Genomic DNA, 23468 nt, shown 5'->3' on the forward strand with positions numbered 1-23468 from the left:
CAATAGGTAGTTAAGGCTTTTAGGAATATTTTCCCCTAAATGAAACAAAGTAAAACTCTTCTTTTAAAGAGGTAGACTTCAATTATTTGGAAAAACAACCAGTTTAAAAACAGCTCATTCTCCAACAAGGCTGCCTAGTACAGCATTAAAAAAAAAAAAAAACTGTGCTTAAAATGTAAAAAAGGTAGTTCACAGTGAACTTACCTATATCAATATCAGTAAACCCTTCTGCACTTATTGCATCCATCGTGCTTTTGTCTATTGTGTCTAGACAAAGACTAGCAAGCTGAGGTTCATCAAACAGTCGAGCCTAAACATAAGAAAAGGTAGTTATTTTTCCTTCAGACTACAGATATTCAAATCTGAGACTAAAAACAGTAACAATCACGCTAACGCACATACTTAAAACGCAATTATAATGTCTATCCTTAAAACTTTTCATTCCACAATCAGAAATGAAAAGCCAAAAACACATCCGCCCTGCTGAGATAACAAATTTACATTTCCAACAACAATCCTGTTATTTGTATTTTCATATACATACATTGCCTATTTTCTTATACACCGCTTACTTTGGTTCTCAGAGAACCATCGGGGGTAGATAAGGCAGACATTATTATCCCTAGTTTCTAGATGGGAAACAGGCTCAGAAAGGTATACTAAGTTGCTTAAGGCCATCTAGCTAGTTATGTTTCAAAGCTAGTACTTACATCCAAGTCTTAGGATATTTTCACTAACATTAATTGTCAAGCACACAAGTACAAACAGATCAAATTTCTTTTTTTTTTTTCATTTCCTGTTTTGATTGTGGGTCAGGGGGATGGAGTACATGAATTTTAAAGTATGAGAGCTATGGAAACCTAAAAAAGGACTCAGGAATAACTAGGCCTAACAACTAAAGAACAAATAAGTAAAATCATGTGATGGAATATCAAACAACACTGAGAATGAACAATCTACAACTGTGAACAACATTATGGATGAACCTCACAAATACAACGATGAGCAAAAGAAACCAGAGTCTATACTGAGCAAGAGTATACACTGCATGATTCCAGAAGCGGGAATGTAGGCTTTAGGAGATCAGAAGTAGTGCTACACACTCGTGACATGTGCTTTATTCAGCATACATATTATAATTTAAAAAGTTAAAAAAAAAAAAGAAGGGGCACTGAAGGCCAACCTCAAATGGGATTTACAAACAAACAACACTGAAAAATTAGACGTGATGCTGGGCACACCAATGACCAACCTTTCATCTGGCCTTGGTCAGCTCTGTTTCCATTAAGTAGCATGGATAAACACACATGAGGATAAGCACTAAACGCACAGAGGTATTCATTCTGGGTCATCTAGATAACTGCTAAGAATATCGTCAATTAATTAACCACACCATAAATGACAATATTATTTGGCACGACTGATGACTCTTCCTTTAATTTGAAAGGAAAACCCATTTTCAAATGACTAACTCAGTCACTACCGAACTGATGACAATCCCTTAGCTAAGCAGTTACCGTGTGTTTTATGGCAGAGAGAGGCAGCAACAAACACACTAGATTTAATTTTAAAATGTACATTAAAAAAAAATTTATTTATTGTGCTTTAGGTGAAAGTTTACAAATCCAGTCAGTCTCTCATACAAAAAGCCATACACACCCTGCCGTGCACTCCCCGCTGCTTTCCCCTTACCAGCTCCTGTACCTCTCTTCCTTCTCCTCTTGCCACCAGACAGGGGTCACCTGCATAGTCTCATGTGTCTACCTGAGCCACGAAGTTCACTCCTCACCAGCATCACTGTCTATCTTTAGTCCAGTCCAATCCTTGTCTATAGAGTTGGTTTCGAGAATGGTTTCAATCTTGGGCTATCAAAGGGTTCAGGGACTATGACCGTCAGGGTCCCTCCGGTTTCAGTCAGACCATTAAGCCTGGTCTTTTTTGGACAATTTAAGACCTGCATCCCACTGTTCTCCTGCTCCATCACAGATTCACTGTTGTGTTCCCTGTCAGGGCAGTCATCAGTGATAGCTGGGCACCATCTAGTTCTTCACGTCTCAGGCTGATGGAGTCTCTGGTTTATGCGGCCGTTTCTGTCTCTTGGGCTCATATTTACCTTGTGTCTTTGGTGTTCTTCATCCTCCTTTGTTCCAGGTGAGTTGAGACCAATTGATGCATCTTAGATGGCCACTTGCTAGTGTTTAAGACCCCAGACGCCTCTCACCAAAGTGGAATGCAGACCGTTTTCTTAAATGTACGTGTTTTTTTAATCAGTAGGACATTTTAATTATAGAGTACTTCAGATATGTTTGGAAATGCTCTTCTTAGATTATACATCAAGCCGGTTTATAATATTTGCTTAGTCAAGTTTTTAAGTTCAGCCCTAAATAATACAACAATCTGTGTTACAAGAATAAATAGTAACTCTATTTCATAAACTTTTCCTTTACAAATTTTTTTAAATTTAGAAATAATTTTAAATTTACAGAAAAGTTGCCAAAGGGCAAAAGGACCATACGGACCACAGCCTCCACCAGCCTGCATCCAAATGAACTAGATAGTACCTGGCTACCGCCACTGACCACTCTGACAGGGAACACAATAGAGTGTTCCAGACAGAGCAGGAGAAAAATATAGAACAAAATTCAATTTCACAAAAAAAGACCAGACTTACTGGTCTGACAGAGACTGGAGGAACCCTAAAGACTACGGCCCCCTGATATCCTGCTATATCAGAACTGAAGCCTTTCCCAAAGTCCAGTTTTCAGACAAAGATTAGAGGGGCCTAGAAAACAAACGACGAATGGGAGTAACGTGCTTCTCAGTTCAATTAAATAAATGAGACCAAATGGACAACTCCTGTTCAAAAGCAAGACAAGAAGGCAGGAAGGGACAGGAAAACTGGACCAATGGACATGGAGTTCCCGGGTGGAAAGGGGGAGAGTGCTGTCACGTTGCGGAGATTGTAATCGATGTCACAAAACAATATGTGTATAAATTTTTAAATGAGAAACTAACTTGAGCTGTAAACTTCCACCTAAAGCACAACAAAATTGAAAAAAAAAAAGTTGTAAGGACAGTACAAAGAACACCCATATACCTTTTATCTGGACTTATCTATCTAAACGTTATTTGTCTAACATTTTACCCATTTGCACTATCATTTGCTCTTTCTCTTATATATGTGTGCATATGATATATACATATTATACACATATATATATATTTGCCCCCTCTCTCTTGAACCATTTAGAGAAAGATGGATACATCATGGCTCTTTACCCTTAAATCCTCCAATGTGTATTACCCAAGAATAAGGATATTCTCTTACATACCCACAGTAATTGACTTTGGTAAATTTAACAATGATAACAATATTTGTATCTAATCTACTGTCCAGATTTCAAATTTGTCAACTGACCCAATAATTTTTTTTTTTTTTTAAATAGCATTTGTCTTCCTCTAGTATAGGATCTAGTCTAGGATCATAGTTCACTCATTTTTTTTTTTAAATAATATTTTATTATGTCTTCAGTGAAAGTTTACAGAGCAGACTAGGTTCCCATTCAACAACTTTTACACAAATTTTTCAGTGACATTGGTTACATTCTTCACAATGCGTGAACATTCTCACTGTTTCCGTTCTTGGTCATTTTCCAGTAATCTAGTTTCCCTGCCACCGTACCTTATCATCTTTTTTAAAAAAGTAATTGTTGACCGTTTGGTCCCCTACAGATGACTTTTTAAGGGAGCGCAGTACTCAATGGTGATATTCTTTATTTTGTGAGCCAATCTGTTATTTAGCTAAAAGGTGACCTCAAGGGATAGTTTCGGTTCAAGGTTTAAAGAATATCTCAGGGCAAGAGTCTCAAGGAGTCCTCTGATCTCAACTGATCCAGTAATTATGGATTTTTTTTTTTTTTTTTTTGAGAATTTAAGGTTCTGTTTCACCTTCTTCTCCCATTCTGTCAGGATCTATCTATTGTGGCCCTGATCAGGATAATCGGTAGTACTAGCCAGCCAGGCACCATCTTGTTCTTCTGGTTTCAGGGTAGATGAGGCCATGGTTCATGTGAACAGTTCTGTAGACTAATTTCTTCTCTGTGTCTTGGGTTTCCTTCTATCTCTTTTGCTCCAGACCAGTACAGACTAATAGTTGTCTCTTAAATTGCCACTCACAAGCTTTTAAAACCCCAGACACTACTCATCAGACTAAGATGTAGAACATAAACTTTATGACCTATATTATGCTAGATGACTGAGTTGTCCCATGAAACTATGGTCCTAAGCCTTCAAACTCAGAAAACTCATCTCATGAGGTCTTTGGTTATGTCTAAGAACTGCCTGTAACTGGGCTCCCTATGTGCTTTATTATATAAATGAACATATATGTATGTATACACATAAACATACACCTACACATACACACATATACATACCTATACACATATCTGCATATACACATACATATATACCTGCACATATATTTTCTAATTGTAGTTGCTGCATTTTTAAAACATGAAAAATAGCATGTTGTTAATAAGTGAAATTTTAATATCAACAGAAATTTTAATTGGCCAACTCAATTACATTTTAGTTAGTATCCATGCAAACACTGATATTTCACTCTAGGAAAAACAAGTTTTAGAAAAAATTATTTTATTTAGGATAGTAATTTTTAAGTCACTCCTTATCACACAAGGGCAGTATCAAGTCTCCTATGGAATTTAACACTGCTTTTTTTTTTCTTTTTACTTACTTAGGCTAAGATAAATTTTCTCAAAATTTACTTTGACTCTGGCATTATCTGGGATAAACTAGCACTGATTGTATTACTTTATGAACAGTGTTTTCCTCTGTATAAATCATACTGGTACAGTATACTAACACTCTTGTTTTAGAGTGAAGCTGGCATAGGTCCTCTCAAATAAATGAATATGTTTAGCTCAGATGACTCACTTGTCAGGAACAAGAAGTTCACATGACAGCACGTGGGCTAATTCATATGATCTCACCAATGGAAAATCTGGAGTAATATTGAGTACTCAAACCAACAAAAGACTGAAAAGTTTGTTTTCTCATGGTGACATAGGTTAGCCCTTGTTATTATTCAAAATGTGGTCCAGAAGCACCAGCATCATCTGAAAGCCTGTTAACAATTAATATTGCCAGGCCCCACCCTGGACCTAATGAACCAGATGTGCATTTTAACAAGATCCTCAGGTGACTCCTTTGCACACGAGAGTTTGAGAAACATTGTGCTAATCCACCACTGGCATTCCTGCATGGAAAATACCAAGAAATATCACATGATACTGGCCAAGGAAACAGGTAGGTGTGAGAGTTCGTCGGAAATAGCTGGCTGTCTTCTCAACCAACATGGAAGGATCAATTTTGCATTTTTTGTTCAAAGTTTTGCATCTCGAAAGTCATACACGTTATTGACGTCTAAAAATGTTAAATATTTTGACTGTATATTTTAGAATTTTTATATATTAATGTTACAGAATGCGTTAGTAGTTTCTGAAACCACCTACTTTAAGAAAAAGTAGTGTGTAGCAACGTGTATATTAAACTGGAAAAATAAATGTGAATTCATTACCTTTAAATGAAATACCTTTCCCAAGGCTATCTCTAAATGTGTCCAAGCAGCAGCAGCAGCATCAGACTTTTCCTCCTACTAACATTTATGCGCAAACCCTAGTGCCTAGATTTTAGTCTCTATTACTATTCTCCACTGAAAGAAAGCAAGGCTCCTTACAATGTAACAGATATAAAGTGTTGATGTAGAGAAAATTCAGGATGGATCTAGAATATCCTACTGCCAGAAAGTAAGGATGTTAGAGGTGGTGCTAAAATAACATGAAAAATAATGATCATTATATTATTACAGTTAATGAAAATAAATGTGAATAAGGCCATGAGTGTGTAACAATACTCAATATTAAAGAGTTAATATAAAATTTCAAACAAGTAGTTTTAATGAGAATAATATAAAATTAAGTTTCAATTTTTTATTAATTTTAATTTTAAAATGTTTATATGCATATTTGGCTTCTTTAAGAATATGCATAGATAAGCCCTTTTATCTATTTATACAGGAAGACAAAGATAAATACAGAAAACATACAGTCCTAGGACAAAAAGGGCTGATCAGCACTGGTGATTTTACTTTTAACCAAGCAAAAAGAGAGTTTAACAGCGTGGTTCCAAGAGGATGAATTAGCTAAACACACTAACTGGGAGAAATCTGATTCCTTACCACCTAGGAGATGAACTCTCCAAATGGTTCTACTACTTATAATAAAATATGAATAAAGCAGACTTAAGTTTTAATAATGCAACAGACCAGGTCATATATCATATATATGAATCATAATGGATTATTCCATCTGATTAAGCAAGTCTTAAAGAGAACATTTCAGGGAAGACTCCTGGTTAAAAACATACACACAAACACAAACAAAAATCTATGTAGAAAAGATAAGCTTAAAAAATCTTCACATAATAAGAATTTAGCTATAAAGGGAAATCTTGACTTAATGACTCCTGGCTGGGACTTAACATCCATCATAGAGAAGCTACCAGGTCCTATGTCATATCCAGGGTTCATCTGGTTGATAATCGGATCCTGTAATCCACAAATCTGAGATATTTTCTTTCAGATGTGACAAAGTTAACATAACCTGGAAAAGGTACATTATAAGAAGAGTGAAGGAATAATAAAGAAAACAAACATATGGTATTGATACTTCTGAATAGGGTAAATGCAAATGCTCTCCTAAGTTTTAACAGTATACATGTTATGATTTTTCTGTTGTGAAAGGTGTCTGAAGTGTTCAAAAGGATCGGTTACTAAATTTGTAGTACATATTCTCTAGGCACGTAAGTGTGATTATTTTTCATGAACACGTCATTTTGAAAGTTTTGTTTGCAGGTTTATGTATTTAACAATTAAACATTTAAGAAGTGGTCAAGTGAGCCTCTTCAAACACATTAAAGCCCCTTGGACAATAAAGAATCTCGTGAATATCAACTTCTTTATTAGATTCTTCTCACAAGTTCAAAAGAGAGAAAATATATAGAAAGATATTGCTTTCTAGTTATATGACTTTGGTTATTTCACCTCTGTCTCTGTGCCTCAATCTCTTTATCTATAAATTGGGGATAATAAGAAACATTTATCTTGAACACCTAAACCTCCTGAAGTTATTGTGATGATTAAATGAATTAAGGCACACAAAGTACTTGGAATGCTGCCTGGTCCACAGCATCACTCAATATATTTTGCTTTTGTTACTATCATCAACATCACCATACCTTGAAAACTGTTCATTTAAGGTAGAGGTCCTAGTTTTACCACTTGTTAATTGTCTAACATTAAATAAGATATTTAACCTCTCTAAGCTTTCATTTCTTCATCGTTACAGTGGGGATAATAACAGTAATCTACATCACAGAGTTTTTATGAAGAGTAAACTGATAACACATATGTAAAGAGGACAATTTGGTGCCTGGCACACTACAGACATGAAGTTCAGTGATTATATCCAAGAAGGGAATGTCTTTTCTTCTAAAGTACAAATAGTTGATGAAGGAATATTAAAAGAAAAAGATACCTTTAAACATTTTCTATGTGATGGAATGAGCACTGAACTAGAAAACATGAGCTCTGAGCTCTGGCCTGCCTATCCTGTTGAGAGACTTTGAGCAGGGAGTTAATTAGCCCATGTTGTAGTTTTTCCATTGGTGAAATGAGAGGACTGAGCTAGTGGACATCCATGATTATTTTCAATACTAATATTCAATAGGGTTACATTTTATCAACTTAGAATTTTAAAATAATTCATACAAAGGTATTACAACATTGTCCAAAAAGAAAAACAGCAATTTATATCTAAAGTATGAAGCTCAGTTTATAGGCATTTAACAAATGCTGAATAAAATACGTCAGAGAGTGGTTAATGATTCCTTCAGTGTGTTGTTTGCGAAAATTCTTCAGAATGTATACTTCTGATACGCACACTTTTCTGTATGTATATTGTACTTAACGAAAACTTTAAAAGTATGTTTTTTCCAGAGAAATAGTATTTTGTAAAAACCTTAAAAAGTGATTACTCCAGGAGCAGGTCAGCAAGCTTCCAGATACAGGTCCGAAGAAAATGAATCTTAGAACTTTTCTAGACTTGAAATACTCAATCTTTATTCCAGATCTAACAAAAATTGAGAACTAAGATGTCCAGAAAATTTCATGCTGTGCTGTCAAACACTCAAGCATAGCAGGAACAACACTGAACCTTAATCCAATTCCAATCTAGTTTCTTTATACCTATGATTCAGGATTGCATTAAGAAAACTCTAGTTTGCTTTTCTATTTTAAAATCTTACAAATTTGATATTATTTCCCTGAATGGTATTAGAGAAATAATTACATGTGCTTGAATATACTCATCTATAATTATCCAGGAAATATTAAAAGTTCATATATAGTTACGGTTATACTCCATTTCTTAAGTTCCGGCAATACACACCTTAGCTACATTTACTTACCTGAGTAAGAAGCATAAAGGCATTATCTGCCCTAAGATGTTTGGTGAGAAATTCCACACAGTGTGCTTCCAAGGCTGGAACTGCATATTTCTTAGCAGTATAAAGAGTGGTCATAACTGTTTCTGGGCCAATCTGAACTTCATCTGAATACAGAAATCTGGAAAGCAATTGAGAAATTACAGAGATGGTTAGTAACGTTCTACATAAGCAATTCATCGGAGTTAAACCTCTGAGGAATATTTTCAAAGGTAATAAACAAACAGAAAATAACCTGAAAACTGCAACAGACTTTCCAGCCTATGGGGTATTTGCACGTCCATCATCTCTTTTTATTTGTACTCAATCTTGAGAGGTAGGTTGTCTCTCCATTTGACAAAGGACACTGAGGTTAAGCCAAGATCACATAGCAGACTCATGTCTCCAAGTCAAGTCTTTGGAGTTCTTTTTACCACTCATAGTTGCTGAAATCAACAGTGGTTCACTTTTCCCTCCCTCATGCCCACTTACTAAATCTACAGAGAGCTGACATCCACACCTCAATGTTAGAACACTCATTTCCTGATAAGGGTGCCTTCTTATGCTGGGCATTTTTAACTTTTCATTGTTATTTCAGAATTATCATAATAACCGAAGATTAGAGAGTACTCTGCGGCTTTGGAGGAATAAAGCAATTTAGTAATATGTTAAATGACCCCACAATGCTATGTGCTTTGAGCTTTCAGGTCCAATTTTCTCTCAAAATATTATCAGCCCAAGGCTGCTTTCCTCCTAGTTGACTGCTTCTAACTGCTAGGTCACTAATTAATCAGCTTCACAGGACTATAGATAAAGCATAGATTCTCAATGAAGGCAGAGGCAGTTCTTGTTGAACTACACTTGAACTTCTGTATATCAACTTCGGGCTCCCTTTGTGGCTCCTCATAGACCCTTTGGGCTTACTGCTCAGATCTCAGCTACTTTTAGAACAGCTGAGGGTCTTGGAGAGGTATGACATTAGGAAGAAGTGCATATTTCTTTTTAGTGATACTACAGACACACATACACACACTTATTTCCCCAGGACTCAAGTCGTAAATTAAGTATTCAAGAAAATCCATTAGCTCTTCCAGAATCCTCTACCATACTGAAGTGAGCAAGGAAAGTAAGTTCTACGTCATGTCCCTACTCTCTTTCAACTCCCTCCCTCTTTCATTCCTAGAGCCCATAATCGCCACCTAAGACGAAGCCCTGGCCTAATACACCTCCAACATCCGTTGAGCATATTACTACCCTTACAACTATCTCATTTTCATATCTCAGTTTCAAAAGTGAGGCCTGCTGTTTTTCTGAATTACACTATTTTAAAGTATTTTTTCCAAAAACTCCTTTTGTAGACTCAAGTCAGTCAACTGTATCGCCCTCGTAATACTTAACATTATATGCCACACTTTGTGATGAGTATAAGGAATTAAAAACCAAGTACCCTCAGAGATCTCATAGTTGGAAGGAGGAGGATAAAAAGATAGGAGAGAAAATCATCATTTGCTGAGTGTCTACCATGTGATAGACACCATCTCATTTAATCCTCCCATAAAGAACGTTGGCACTGTTACCTCCATTTTAAAGATTAGAAAATCAGGCTGAGGAAACATGACAGCTGTCTACCATGTCATACCACTTCTGGGCTTCTGTACGCATCCAGTGCTACGCTATAAGGCCAACTGGGAGGGGACTTTTAATTTGTGTGGACTCTGTAAGAGATTTGGAGTTGAACCTCTCCCATTACTTGCTAGCTCTGTGACTTTAAGGAAGTTATTATCACTGTGTGCCCATCTGAAAACAGATAAGAATAACCAAAAACCAAACCCCTGCCATCGAGTTGATTCCGACTCATAGTGACCCTACAGGATAGAGGAGAACTGCCCCACAGAGTTTCCAAGGAGCGCCTGGTGAATTCGAACTGCCGACCTTCTGGTTAGCAGCCATAGCACTTAACCACTATGGTACCAGAGTTTCCGATGAGAATAATAGTACCTATTTAATAATGCTGTGGTGAGGGATTAACACAAGTTAAAACACTGTTTACAACAGCATCTGACAAATAATTAGCCTCAGTAATTGTTAGCTATTTATTTTTAGATTGTCTCATATTTGTTATCTCTACTATTTTCCTCTGCATTTTGGAAGACTTCCATGGCATTATCTTATAGCCTTCCTACATAACAGTGGTGGGGAAACAACTTTCATTTCTAATAAGAAAAAAAGGTACCTAAAAATTCAAGAATCATCTTGGTTCACATTTCAGTCACACATTTATCTCAATTTTATTTAATTGTTAAAACTGCTATTTAAAAAAAAAAAAAAACTAAGTAAGCCAAGGTTTTTAAAAATGTAAATAAAAACTAAACATGACATAACCACAATCCTTTGTATTTTAAAGTGAACATTTCTGTTCTCATATACAATCTCTAAGGACAGGACCATAAAGAAACGGTTATGTCATGAAATCACTTCTGTTTTCTCCTGAAAGATTAATGGTTTTCCAAAAAGACTAAAAAGACAAAAATTTAAATCTAACTTTAAAAAGACTAAAGTGAAAGTTTATTTTATACTTAAAATTATATAAGATTTTATACTTAACCATTGTCCCACCAGGCTCCTTAGAAAGAAACCATGTATCGCTACTGATTCATTTATTTTACTCAAAAATATTTATTGAGGGGCTATATAATGCCAGAGGAGCCCTGGTGGCACAGTGGTTAAACACTTGGCTGCTAACCGAAAGTTCTATGGTTCGAACCCAACAGCCACTCCACAGGAGAAAGATATGGCAGTCAGCTTCTGTCATGATTTACAGCCTTGGAAGCCCCATGGGGCAGTTCTACTCTGTCCTATAGGGTCGCTGTTGAGTTGGAATTGGCTTGACGGCAATGAGTTTTTGGTATATAACTTAAGTCACTGTGACAAGGTCTAGAGATACAAATATGAATAAGATAGTTTTGCCCATAAAAAGCTTAGTTCGATAATAAAATTGATTAAAAAGTAATGTCACATTAGGTAAAAACTAAGCAAACATGAGTAAACTATGGACTTCAGTAAATTCATCAGTACCAGTTCATTAATTTTAACAAAAAATATCACAGGAATGCATATTAATAATAGTAGAAAGTGGGTGCCTGGTATATGGAAACCCTATGTACTATCGTTTCAATTTTTCTGTAAGTCTGAATCCATTCTAAAAAATATTCTATTTTTAAAAAAAGTAATACCATAATGATAAAAATGTACACATTAAGCACTGTTATAGCTAATCTCTATAGATGGCTCCCAGTAAATCACACCTCCCAGAATTCACACCCCTGTATAGATTGATCCTGCAGTGAATCTAGGCTGGCCCTGTGTGACTCCTGTGTGACCAAAAAAAAAAAAAAAAGTAGCAGAAGTGACATTGTGCCAGTTTGTGGCCTAAACCTTAAGGAAGCCTAGCAGCTCCTGCTTTTGTGCTCTTGAGCTGCCTGCTAGAGGGACCTACTGGAGAAGCTACGTGGAGAGAATCTGAGGCTTTACATGGAGAGGGAAGAAGGCTCAGTCATCCCAGCATCTAAATCAGACCTCTAGAAGACTCCAATTACATGACAGATTTCAAGGAGAAATCTTAAGAACCACTCAGCTGGTCCCAACAACTGACACAACCGTGAGAGATAATAAGATGGTTGTTTAAGCCACTAAGTGTTAGGGTGGTTTGTTACACTGCAATAGACAACCAAAACACACTGTGGAGTAGATGAAGCAGTGCTCAATTCTGTCTGGGGGTGGAATTAAGTGATGTATATAGAAGAGGTAAAGCCTGATGTATATCTGAAGTATAGTAATTAACTGCAGATCTTCTGGGCAGTTAAGACTAAGAAGTACAAAGGCAAGGAGGCCTTGGAAGTAAGGCAGTTTAAAAAAAAAAAAGTTATTAGGAAACCTCAATGGTGTAGTGGTTAAGAGTCTGGCTGCTAACCAAAAGGTCAGCTGTTCAAATCCACCAGGCACTCCTTGGAAACCCTCTGGAGCAGTTCTACTCCGTTCTATAGGGTTGCTATGAGTCAGAATTGAATCAACGGCAAGGGGTTTGGTTTTGTTTTGGTATCAGTAATTAGGCTTGAAGCACTGAGTAAATGGAGAGGAGTGGGAAGAAATAGAAATTGAATCACAAAGGTCTCATGTACCTGCTAAAGTGTTTACACCTCATCCTATACACAAAAAGAAGTCATTACAAGATTCAAGGGAATCACATGACAATATTTGGATATGAGAGAGATAACTCTTTTGACAGTATGAAAAATGGAGAGAGTTAAATCTAAAGGTTACCTGACTACAGTTGTAATTCAGTTGAGGCAATGCAGAGAAAAAAAACAAAAATAAAGAAAAAGGGATGGAATCTTCAGGAATGGTCCAAAAAGGATGAGAAAGATGTGGAATACACTGCAACAAAACTATAGCTTGGGGTCAAGTCCAGCTGATTCCATATCCAGCTGACCCACAGACTCATGAGCGAGAATAAATCATTGTTTTTTAAGTCCCTGACTTTTGGGGTACTTTGTTAGAAAGCATTATTGTGGCAAAAGCTAGAACGGTATAGTAATAATTGTCTCTGCCTCAAAGGACTGCTCTGAAGTTTAAGTGAAGTCACATAACGTGCTTAGGAAGAGTAAATGGCACACAGTAAGCACTCAGTAAATGTTAGTTATTTTTATTATTGACACATTCATCTGCATGGGTACTACACACTTGTGAGTGTCCCACTGGCAACTGGAGTCTGGAGCTGAGTGAGGCCTGGAGTTATACACGGAGGAATATAAAATGCCGTGGGTTAATCGGAGAATAGAAGAAAGCTGAAGACAATCCTGAGGAATAGTTACCTCATATCCACTTCCAGCCACCACTCCTTTTGTTTCCCTTTCCAGCAAAACTCCTTACTCGAGGACGGTTTACACTGCTTGTCTCCGGTTTCTCACCTCCCATTTTCTCCTCAATCTACTCTAATCAGTTTGCCGAAATCAGTTTTCAGGGTTACTAACAGCCTCCATATTGTCAAAACCAATAATGAATTCAATGTCCTCATTTTACCCAACTCCCAGCAGCATTTAACATAGCTGACTATTCCCTCTTCCTTAAATTTTTTATTTTGGTCCTTCTTCTTGAAATGCATTCTTCAACGTGACATCCAGCATACCATTCTCCTTTCTTCTTACACCGACAGCTCCTTCTCCGTCTCATTTTATGTATGCTCCTTCTCCTCTGTTACATCTCTGCATGTTGGAGGATCCCAGGGCTTATCCTTGTTCTCTTTACCTACATTCACTTCCCAGGCAATCTCATTTGGCCTCATGCTTTCAAATTTATATTCAGTGAGAAGCTCTTCCCTAAACTCTGGGTTCATGTATGTCTATTCTATAGCCCTATTTGGACTTCCTCTTGGTTCTACCTTCAAAATATACCCACATTTGACCACTTCTGATCATGTTCATTGTTACCACCCTGGTATAATCCATTATCATCTCTTGCCTGGACTACTGCAAAAGCTTCTTAATCCACCACCCTGCTGCCTATCATACTCTCCAGACAGTCTAATCACCAAACAACTGCTGGAAAAAAAAAATTTTAAACATAAATCAGATCATGTCACTCTACTGTTCCAAAACTTTATCATCACACACCCAAGGAAGCTCAAAGTCCTTCCATGGGCTCTAAAGCCCTGCACAATCTTGCCTGGCCTATCTCTTTGACCTCATCTTCTACTTTCTTTCACTCACTCTGATAAATCACACTGGTCTACTCTTGCAGTCCCTCCAAAAGGAGAAACTTGGGACCTTAGCTCATGCTTTTCCCTGCTTAGAGGGATACTTCCAACATGGCTTTATCATTTTCTTCAAAATACTTATCAGTGCTTGACATTAAACTCAAACCAAACCTGTTGCCACTGAGTCAATTCCAACTCATAGTAACCTTATGGGACAAGGCCAAACTGCCCCATAGGGTTCTGAAGGCTGTAATCTTTATAGAAGCAGATTGCCACATCTTTCTCTCCAAGAGCAGCTGGTGGGTTCGATCTGCTGACCTCTGGGTTACCAGCCAAAAGCTGAACCATTGCACCACCCAGGCTCCTTTACTTGACATTAAAAAAACATTTTTTTTTTTGACATTACACTGCATTAAATCTTTGTTTCCCTTCACTAGATTATAATTTCCATGAGGGCAGGGACTTTGTTCTTGTTGCTCAGTGTTGTATTTCCAACACCTAAAACAGTGACTGGCACAAGGGAGGCACACAGTAAGTATTTGTCAAAAGAACAACAGAAAAATATCACTCAAGGGCCAGGCTGATCAAAACGAGCAGTTTCTTAAAGGGCTTCAAACCCAAGCTCAAAGTCCTTTTAAGAAATGACAATTAATTAAAGTTGTATAATAAAAGTATGCCCAACCTGCTTTTCCAACTCAGCAAGTACTATCAGACGTCTTTATGTCACACAATATTAGGTAAGTACGCTATGTTTCACAGTCAGCCATTGCCTAAGGTTAAAAACAGCCCAGCCATCAATTTCAGAATAGAACAATGCCTGGAATCCGAAGGACAAATACCATGACTACCTGAGAAATTAAAGTACACTGTGCTTCAAGGATTCTAAAGTTAGTTCACTTATTTTCTATTGACAAGAAGGGACTGACTGAAATGGAGCAGTTTTCCATTCTATCAAGTGGACCTCTACATTTTTATCCTAGCTATTTATACATTTTTTCCAAAGGAAAAGGCTACTCAACAATATTTTTTGATCAGTGGCTCTCAAACTTTAACAGGTATAAATATCACTTAAAACCCGCTGCCTTCAAGTCAATTCTGACTCATAGCGACTCTATACTTATGGAGAGTATTAAAAATGCTCACAAGGTCCCACATCCAAATACTGTGATAGTGTAATGGCGGAGAAGGGAATCTATAAATTTAACAAGTGTCCCAGGAGATTATAATGCAGGTGGCCGACAGACCACTTTGAAAATACCTCTAGTTTAGAAAATCTAATTGAGCTACATATACCCAACCCTCCTGGGTCAACTTCAAATCAAAAACCAAAATGGCCTAGATCCTAGCTTTTGAGATTTTTTCCCCCTTATAGGTATAACTGAACGAAATTACAGAAAATATGGAAAACAAAGAGGAAATTAGAAAAAAAAGACATCCATCCTCTCCCCACCTTGATACAACCTTGGTTAGCATTTTGGTAAGTTTCCTGCTATCTTTGTCTCTAGGCATACAATGCTTGTGCCTTTTCTTTTCACAGCTGTAATCGTAGCCTAGTTTCAAATGTCATTTTGTTAAAAATTTTCCATGTTATAACCTAGTCTTCATAAATATCACATTTAGTGGCTGCATTACATTCTATCAAGTGGACCTATCGTAGTTTACCTAACCATTTCCCTACAGTTGAACACCTCCTCATTACTGTAAATATTTCTGTGTAGACCGTCTTTTTTCAGTATCAGAATATTTCCTAAATGTGGGGTAGGGTGGGGTGTGTATAGCTCCAAACTCTTTTCTGAAGGGTTTTACCAATACCTTTACAGTAAAACCTCAGCATCAGATACTATCTTTAAAAAATAACACGTTAACATCAGACAATATATTTTAATATTGACATTATCTTTTAATATTTTAAAAATACTATCTTAAAAATTTTTTGTTAATAAAAGCGGGAAAGCACTTCACTTTTAAAATGCACACTTCTTTAATTACTAATAAGGTTAAACATTCTCTTTGCTGACTAGTGGTGTTTTTTCCTTTTCCTAAATTATCTATCCTGTCCTTTATCCATTTATTAATGGAATCTTAGTATTGTGTAAACTGAGTTGTGAGTCTTTGTGGAACTATCTGTTCTGTTCCACTGACATGTCTGTTTTTGTAGCAGTACCACCGAAGACTCTGCTACTTCAACAGGGACACACTCTATTCAGGCAGCTAAAAAACATACTAATATAATGAAAAACACCTTGTTGTCAGTGAAAAAGCCCTGCGTTGGCTCAGTTACCTTGGGCAAGTTACCTGACCTTTCTGGGCTTCGGTGTTATTTGCAAAATCCGGGGAAATACTATCTACACCTCCCCAACAGGTCTGTCGTGATTAAAAGCTAGTAATGCCAAACTATTCTCTTGACCTGGCAACGTTTCGTTGTTATACATAAGGTCGCCATGAGTTGGAGCCGACTCCCCAGCGACTGACAACTAAATAAATTAATCTAAGTCCAGCTACCATCCTCAAAAAAAAAAAAAAAAAAAAGCCTCTCTAACACTAACGGTGGGACTCGTTTTTTTACGCAAATGGGAGCTTGTCTGCAGGAACACAAGGCAGGTTTAGCCACAGTACTTGCTTTGGTATTCACTTTCGTAGGGGCAAGACCTTTGCAATAAATAGGCTAAAGAAAAAGAAATCAGAGATTTTTAATTAAAAAAAAAAAAAGACACCAGTCCTGCAAAGCTTTTCAACTACTACTCTCCTAACAAAATCTCTGCAAAGGTTGTGCTCTTCCAGATTTGATGGGCATCAGGATAACCCGATCCGAACCCTATGCTGCCACTTCTCTAATTCAGAAGCCTGGGCGACAATCCACTATTGGGATGTGAAAGCGCCTTTTAACGGTAAAATGCTCGCTATGTGGGTGCTGACATTTACATTTGTTTTGACAGCAGGCAGCCAACCGTCCACCTTACGGATTTTGGTTTAGACCTTCCGGAGCATCACTGGCTCGAGAGGAAACTGAGGCCGGAGCGGTAAGGAGAGCCTGGCCAAGGTCACCGGGGAGTCCCGCCGCTCCGCTCACCTCAGCAGCGCCAGGAAGGCTGCGGGCTCCACGTCCGGCAGCTCGATCTCGGCCGACGTGGTGGCCATGCCGCCGTTGAACATGGCGTCGAAGACGGCACTGCCCGCGGCCAGCACGAAGCGGTGGGCGGGGATGCGTTGCGGGCCCCCGGCGGCCGCAGCGCCGCGGCCCTTGCCCAACACGAACCGCACATCGCTCAGCAGCTCGGAGTTGAAGAGAAAGGCGAAGCGCTCCTTCAGCGACGCCTTGGTCGCCTGCCAGTTGTACAGAGGCTCCCGCTGCAGGGGGAGAAGGGGCCCCAGTGGCGACGGCGATGGCGGCGACCCTGCGGGGCCCGGCTCCGCCTCAGCCCCCGGGGCCTGCTCCCCCGGCGCGGCCGGCCCGACCGAAGCCATTCTCTAGCGGCGCGGCGCCCGCTGCTGAGGAGAGCGCCCCCGCGGCCCCGCAGCCATCTCCTAGGCCGCCTCCGCAGGCCGGCGCCGCCTCCCTGCCTTCCGGGAAAGGCGCTTCCGGAGGCCGCGCGCCGCCGTCCCTCCCGGCCCCACCCTCCCGGAACCGCTCGGCGCGCGACCCGGCGCCAGGCGCGCCCCGCCAGGTGGGGGTTCCGGGGCGCTCGCGAGCCCGCCAGGAGGGGCCTGGTGCGGTGGGCTGCCCCTACGCCTCGCGCCGAGCGCTCCGAAGAGCTGTACTCCAGGAGCGCGAGCTTCTGCAGGCCTCACAACCGGACGACCTCCAGGAGCCTCCTCAGATCTGCGGCTCGGTTGGCATATTCCGTCTCTTCCTACCTTCAGGTCCCTCATCACCAGCTCCGGTAGCCTCATATGTTCCTAGGACAGGTCCCCAAGCCTAGTCCTTCGAGGGGTTTCCCACAAGAAAGTGGAAGGGGACAGAGGGCATGGCCAAGGGAGCATGTGGATAGGGGATGATATAATTCCTGACAGCCCTCATCCCAAGCATGGCGAAGTCATTACTCCAGATGGCCACCCTCCTGTGTCAATTCCAGACCAGAGCTGGGAGGCTTGGAAACCCAGTGACCTCTTCCCAGGTCTGCAGGTCCCTTCCCTTTCCGGCTGTCTGCTGCTCATGTCCTCCCAGGCTAATGGACGCTTCCTCCTGGCCACAGGGCCCCGCTGCTCCATCTAGGCCTGCTGTTCCATCCCTGCTGTTAAAGCCCCCTTGCCTACCTCCTCTGCCTTTCTAGCACTTGTTTTCAGTCCCTGACCCTGAAAGAACCACCGCCTAAGCCTAAAGTAAAGAATAAATGGAAAAGGCTGTGTAGACTGTGTTATCCCCTCATGGGCACTATTTATAATGTGGCTCTTCAGGATTGGGGGAGAGAGGCCTTCCTTGCCCCAGTGCAGTATGGCAGGCCCCGAGTCAAGTCAGCTGTTAAAGGCAGAGGATAAGAAACCAGGAAATAGTTCTTGGACAGGCAAGTATAGTCAGAAACATCTTTTTCTTTGTAGGAAAAGCTGTATAGATTACAATTTTTAAGTTATTATTGTTTGTAGGAAAAGCCTTATAGATTACAAAAAATGCCTTAACCTAGGTGTCTCCTGTAAAACCACTCCATCTGTCTTGTCTTCCAAAGGGACTTCCAGAGCCGTTAGGCCTTTCGAATAACTCTTTCTTTGGAAAAGGAACACACTCAGGAAGAAATTCAAATTGGGACTGAAGTAGTGACTGAGCAACCCCTTCCCCAAGCCCAGGTTAGATGGAATAAATGTCCACGGTTTACCTAAAAATGCAAGTGAATAGATTTTGTTTAAAATGCATATAGTAGAATATAGTAGAATGGCAGTCTCAAAGCCCAAGTGCTGGAAGCCCTAACAAGCCACAGCTAGCTGTACACTCAAAAAGAAGATCAAGGCAGCCATCATTCATTTCATATTTATATGTTTGTATAGTGAGATTTGAGGCAGAGCAGCTCCCTGTGATGTAGGTCCAGGGTGGGTGCTGAGAAAATGGGTGAGTAAAGTAGAAGGGAGCAGGGAGGGAGCTAGGGGTTAGGCCTCATCCACACAGATATTGAGATACCATGGAATCATGGGAAGAGCTATGATTCCAAAGTCTTTAAGGAATGTGGAGGGTGGACTAGAGACAAAAAGGGTAGTGTGTGCATGTGGTTGGGATTTCAGTGAAGGAGGGCTGCTAACTGAAGGAAGTAGAACAGTGGTATGGAAACCCAAACCACTGCCGTTGAGTCGATTCCCAGTCATAGCAACCCTATAGGACAGAGTAGAACTGCCCCATAGAGTTTCCAAGGAGCGCCTGGTGGACTTGAACTGCCGACCTTTTGGTTAGCAGCCGTACCTCTTAACCACTATGCCACCAGGGTTTCCAGTATGGAAACAGCAGTGGGTAATAAGAAAAATGCTATCTACTACCTGACTCTAAACTACATGGATGGTTATAGGGGAAATAAGATCCCTGGGAAAGCCAGTTTTGGCTTAAAATTGGGGCATTTTGTCCTAAATTGCCTCATCTCAGGAGCTGAACACTGAAATTGCCTCCTCACACCAAAACTTCTTTCTAATCCTGTCCTTCCCTTTTCTCCAAACTTCCCTTCTCTCACCTCCAAGCGATAAAAGTCTGGCCTCTTGTTCAGTGGTGACTTGAAGAGTTAAGAAGGGGAACTGGCACCCACATAAGGGGTGTTACAGCATGGAGAAAAGACAATAGCCACAGGAGGCAAGATGGTGAACAAGAGCCAAGAACCCAGAGCAAGATGTAATCAGAAGATTGTAAGCCCTCTGTTTCTTCTCTCTTGGGAATCCTTGGAAATATTCAGTAAAGTCCTAGACTTTATATGGAAAGGAGGTTGAACCCTTTTATTTGTATACTAAGGAAACTAACCTCAGAAGACTAGAAATTTGGAGATATTTTTTGTAACTATAAAAAGCATGTATTTCCTTTTTACCGTTGGAGTCCCTGGATGGTGGAAATAGTTAATGTGCTTGTCGCTAACTGAAGGGTTGGAGGTTGAGTCCACCAGAGGCACCTCATAAGAAAGACCTGATGATCTACTTCTGAAAAACCAGTCATTGAAAACCCTGTGGAACACAGTTTTACTCTTAACACACACAGCTTGTCATGAATCATAATCAACTCCACAGCAATTAAGGAAAAAAAGAAAAAAAAATTTTTTTACCACATAGAATTATAAAAATTGACCATTTTCCGCCAACTTTTTATCATGAAAATTTTCAAGTATAACAAAAAAGCTGAAAGAATAGTACAGCGAATACTTGCAGCTTCAATAGATTTACCTGTTAACATTTTGCCACATTTTTTTCTGAACTATTTCAAAGCAAGCTGCAGACCTCATAACACTTGAACCCTAAATGCTTCGGCAGGTGTCTTCTAAAGACAAGGGCATTCTCCTATAACCACCATACCATTATCACACTAATGCAATTAACTATAATGTCATAATAGCTTCTAATATATATCTAATATTATTTCATATACAGTCCATATTTCAAAAAACAAAACCATTGCCGTCGAGATGATTTTGACTCATAGTGACCTGACAGGACAGAGTAGAACTGTTCTGTAGGGCTTCCAAGGCTGTTATCTTTACAGAAGCAGACTGCCATGTTTTTCTCCCACAGAGCAGCTGGTAGATTCAAACCACCTACCTTTCAATTAGCAGTTGAGCACTTAACTGCTGTACCACCAGTTTCTCCGATTGTCCAAAAAATGTCTTTCATAAATGATTTTTTTAAAAATCCAGGATCAAATTAAAGTTCACATGTTGCCATTGGTTATATATCTCCTTAGCCTATTTTAATTTAAAATAGTTCCTCTACATGTTTTTGTTTTTTATAATATTGACTTCTTTAAAGGGCCCAGGATTATGAAGCAGAATGCTCAGCAATCTAGATTTGCATAGTTATTTCTTCATGATTTTGTAATTAGCTTTGAGGTTAAACATTCTTGGCAAGAATACTATGCAGATGATATTATATACTTCTTATTGCATCGCTTCAGAAGGCACGTGATATGCTACTGTTGATATGCTAAACTTAATTCCTTGGTTAAGGCTGCCAGATCGCTCCATACTAAAGGAGTATGTTTCCTATGTAATTAATTTTCAATTGGCTGCTAACCTAAAGGTTGGCCATTTGAATCCACCTTGTGGTGCTGCATAAGAAAGGCCTGGTAATCTGCTCCCATAAAAATTACAGCCAAGAAAACCCTATGGAGCAGTTCTATTCTGTAACACGTAGGGTTGCCATGAAATCAGAATCGACTCAACAGCAACAGGTTTCCATGGGGTGGTACTTTGATACCTTTTGATTATCCTGTTTCCCAAAAAACTTTTCACCTCATGGTTTTAGCATCCGTTGATGATTTAAAAAATCCGAATCAATATTACACTGGATGTTGCAAAATGGTGATTTCTAATTCTGTAATTCTGTCTACATCTAACAGTGGCATTATTCTGTAAAGAAGAACCTTCTCTTCTCCTCTTCACTACCCACCCCTCTCTGTATTGTTCTGGACTCATGGATTCTTTTTTTAATGTGTTATAATCCATTACCACAAATTGACCATATTTTAAATCCCAAAGAAAATCTCAAGTGCATCAAAGCAAAAATAGTACTGGCTGAGATTTCCTTTTTCCTGTTCCACATGTAGAGATCTTGGGACTCATCATTCCCACCCTTGCAACAAGAAAATGCTGAAAAACTGAAAATCGGAGAATTGAGGTCACAGTGCAAACCACATCCCTGAAAAATTGGAGATACAGGCAGATACAGAAAATCACAGCCTACTAGGAGCTGAAACTGCCACTGGATCCAACATCTGATAGGAATATTGTCCTGTGGGGATTAATTTTGAAATAAAGAAATGCTCAAGTTTATCATGCATAAACTCAGTTTATTGCAGGGTAGTCATGGCAAGGCTCACAGGTAAGACCACAAGATGTTCAATTATGACTGGAGAATAAGGACAATGTAAGGTTTGTCCAGTGGCTAGAGTCCACATCTTTAGACTTCAAGCATTCACCTTTAATGAGTGGTCTCAGGATGAAGTCTTGACCTACTGAGGAAATTCTCTGGAAGCAAATCTGCACTACAGTGTTCTTCAGACTGAAGGAAAATGATCCCAGAAAGAAGCTGCAGGACAGAATGAAGAGCAGCAGAAAGGGTAAATTTGTGGGTAAATATAAGTGACTGTTGACGGTTTAAAACAACAACAATAATGTCTTATGGGTTTGAAACATATATAGGAGTAAAACATACGATGACAATGGGCCTCTCTAGGGACCTGGGTTTCCTCACAGCATGGGTGATTCAGAGGGAGAGAGCCAGGAGGGGGGCACTATCTATCACTTTTTATCACCTAGCCTTGAAAGTCACACAGCGTATTATCTTCATACTTAATATGTTGAGGCAGTCACAAAGGCCTGCCCAGGTTGAAGGGGAGGGAACTTAGACTCCACCTCTTGACGAGAGGGTGGCCAGGTCACATCGTAAGAAGTCCTCATGAGACTGGACAAATTGTTTAGACGTATTTAGAAATATCATCTGCTACAGGTGTTTTACATATGTAAATATTTTTTAGGTTTGTACTTATGTCCTTTACAATATGTAAGTTGTAGCTCAGTAAAAAATTAAATAACTAGATGGTGGCTGGCTATCATTACCAACGACACTGACTGGGACCACAATAGTAGGTCATGGACAGAGTGGGAGAGAAATGTAGAACAAAATTCAAACTCATAAATCAGACCAGACTTACAAGTCTGATAGAGACTGGTGGAACCACTGAGACTATGGCCCTTAGACACCCTTCAAGCTTGGAACTGAAATCACTCTGGGAGATTACATTATAGCCATATAATAGACAGGCCTATAAAATGAACAGAAACCAGTGAGGAATGTATATCTCAGAACAATCAACTATATGAGACCTAAAGGGCAGCATTCGCCCAAAAGCAAAGTTCAGAAAGAAGGAAGGGGCAGAAAAGCTGGACGAATGGAAATGGGGAACCCAGGGAGGTAGAAGAGAGAATGCTGACACATTCAGGGGTTTGTAACCAATGTCATAAAACAAGCTGTGTGTAAATTGTCG

The 23468-nt window shown here is 39.4% G+C and overlaps 1 protein-coding gene and 1 long non-coding RNA gene across 3 annotated transcripts in view; one reads left to right on the forward strand and one right to left on the reverse strand.

Moving 5' to 3' along the window:
• Nucleotides 1–17794, reverse strand: part of BTBD1 (BTB domain containing 1) — a 48789-nt gene extending 30995 nt beyond the window's left edge. Inside the window, exons 1-3 of the mRNA XM_003413868.3 lie at nt 17385–17794; nt 8548–8704; nt 205–310 (exon numbers count right to left, since the gene is read on the reverse strand). Of these exons, the coding sequence (XP_003413916.2) occupies nt 205–310; nt 8548–8704; nt 17385–17779 (658 nt within the window). The 5' untranslated portion in view covers nt 17780–17794. The remainder of the gene's footprint in view (nt 1–204; nt 311–8547; nt 8705–17384) is intronic.
• Nucleotides 17795–17965: 171 nt separating this feature from the next.
• LOC104846235 (uncharacterized) lies at nt 17966–22254 on the forward strand. Of its 2 annotated transcripts, none has more exons than XR_775828.3 (4): nt 17966–18195; nt 18976–19093; nt 19967–20128; nt 22029–22254. It is a non-coding gene; the product is annotated as an uncharacterized LOC104846235 (long non-coding RNA). The 2 variants fall into 2 exon arrangements; XR_775830.3 differs by having other exon boundaries at nt 17966–18144.
• Nucleotides 22255–23468: the final 1214 nt, after the last annotated feature.

Source organism: Loxodonta africana, chromosome 13 (genome assembly GCF_030014295.1).
Source record: "Loxodonta africana isolate mLoxAfr1 chromosome 13, mLoxAfr1.hap2, whole genome shotgun sequence".
Taxonomy (NCBI): Eukaryota; Metazoa; Chordata; class Mammalia; order Proboscidea; family Elephantidae; genus Loxodonta; species Loxodonta africana.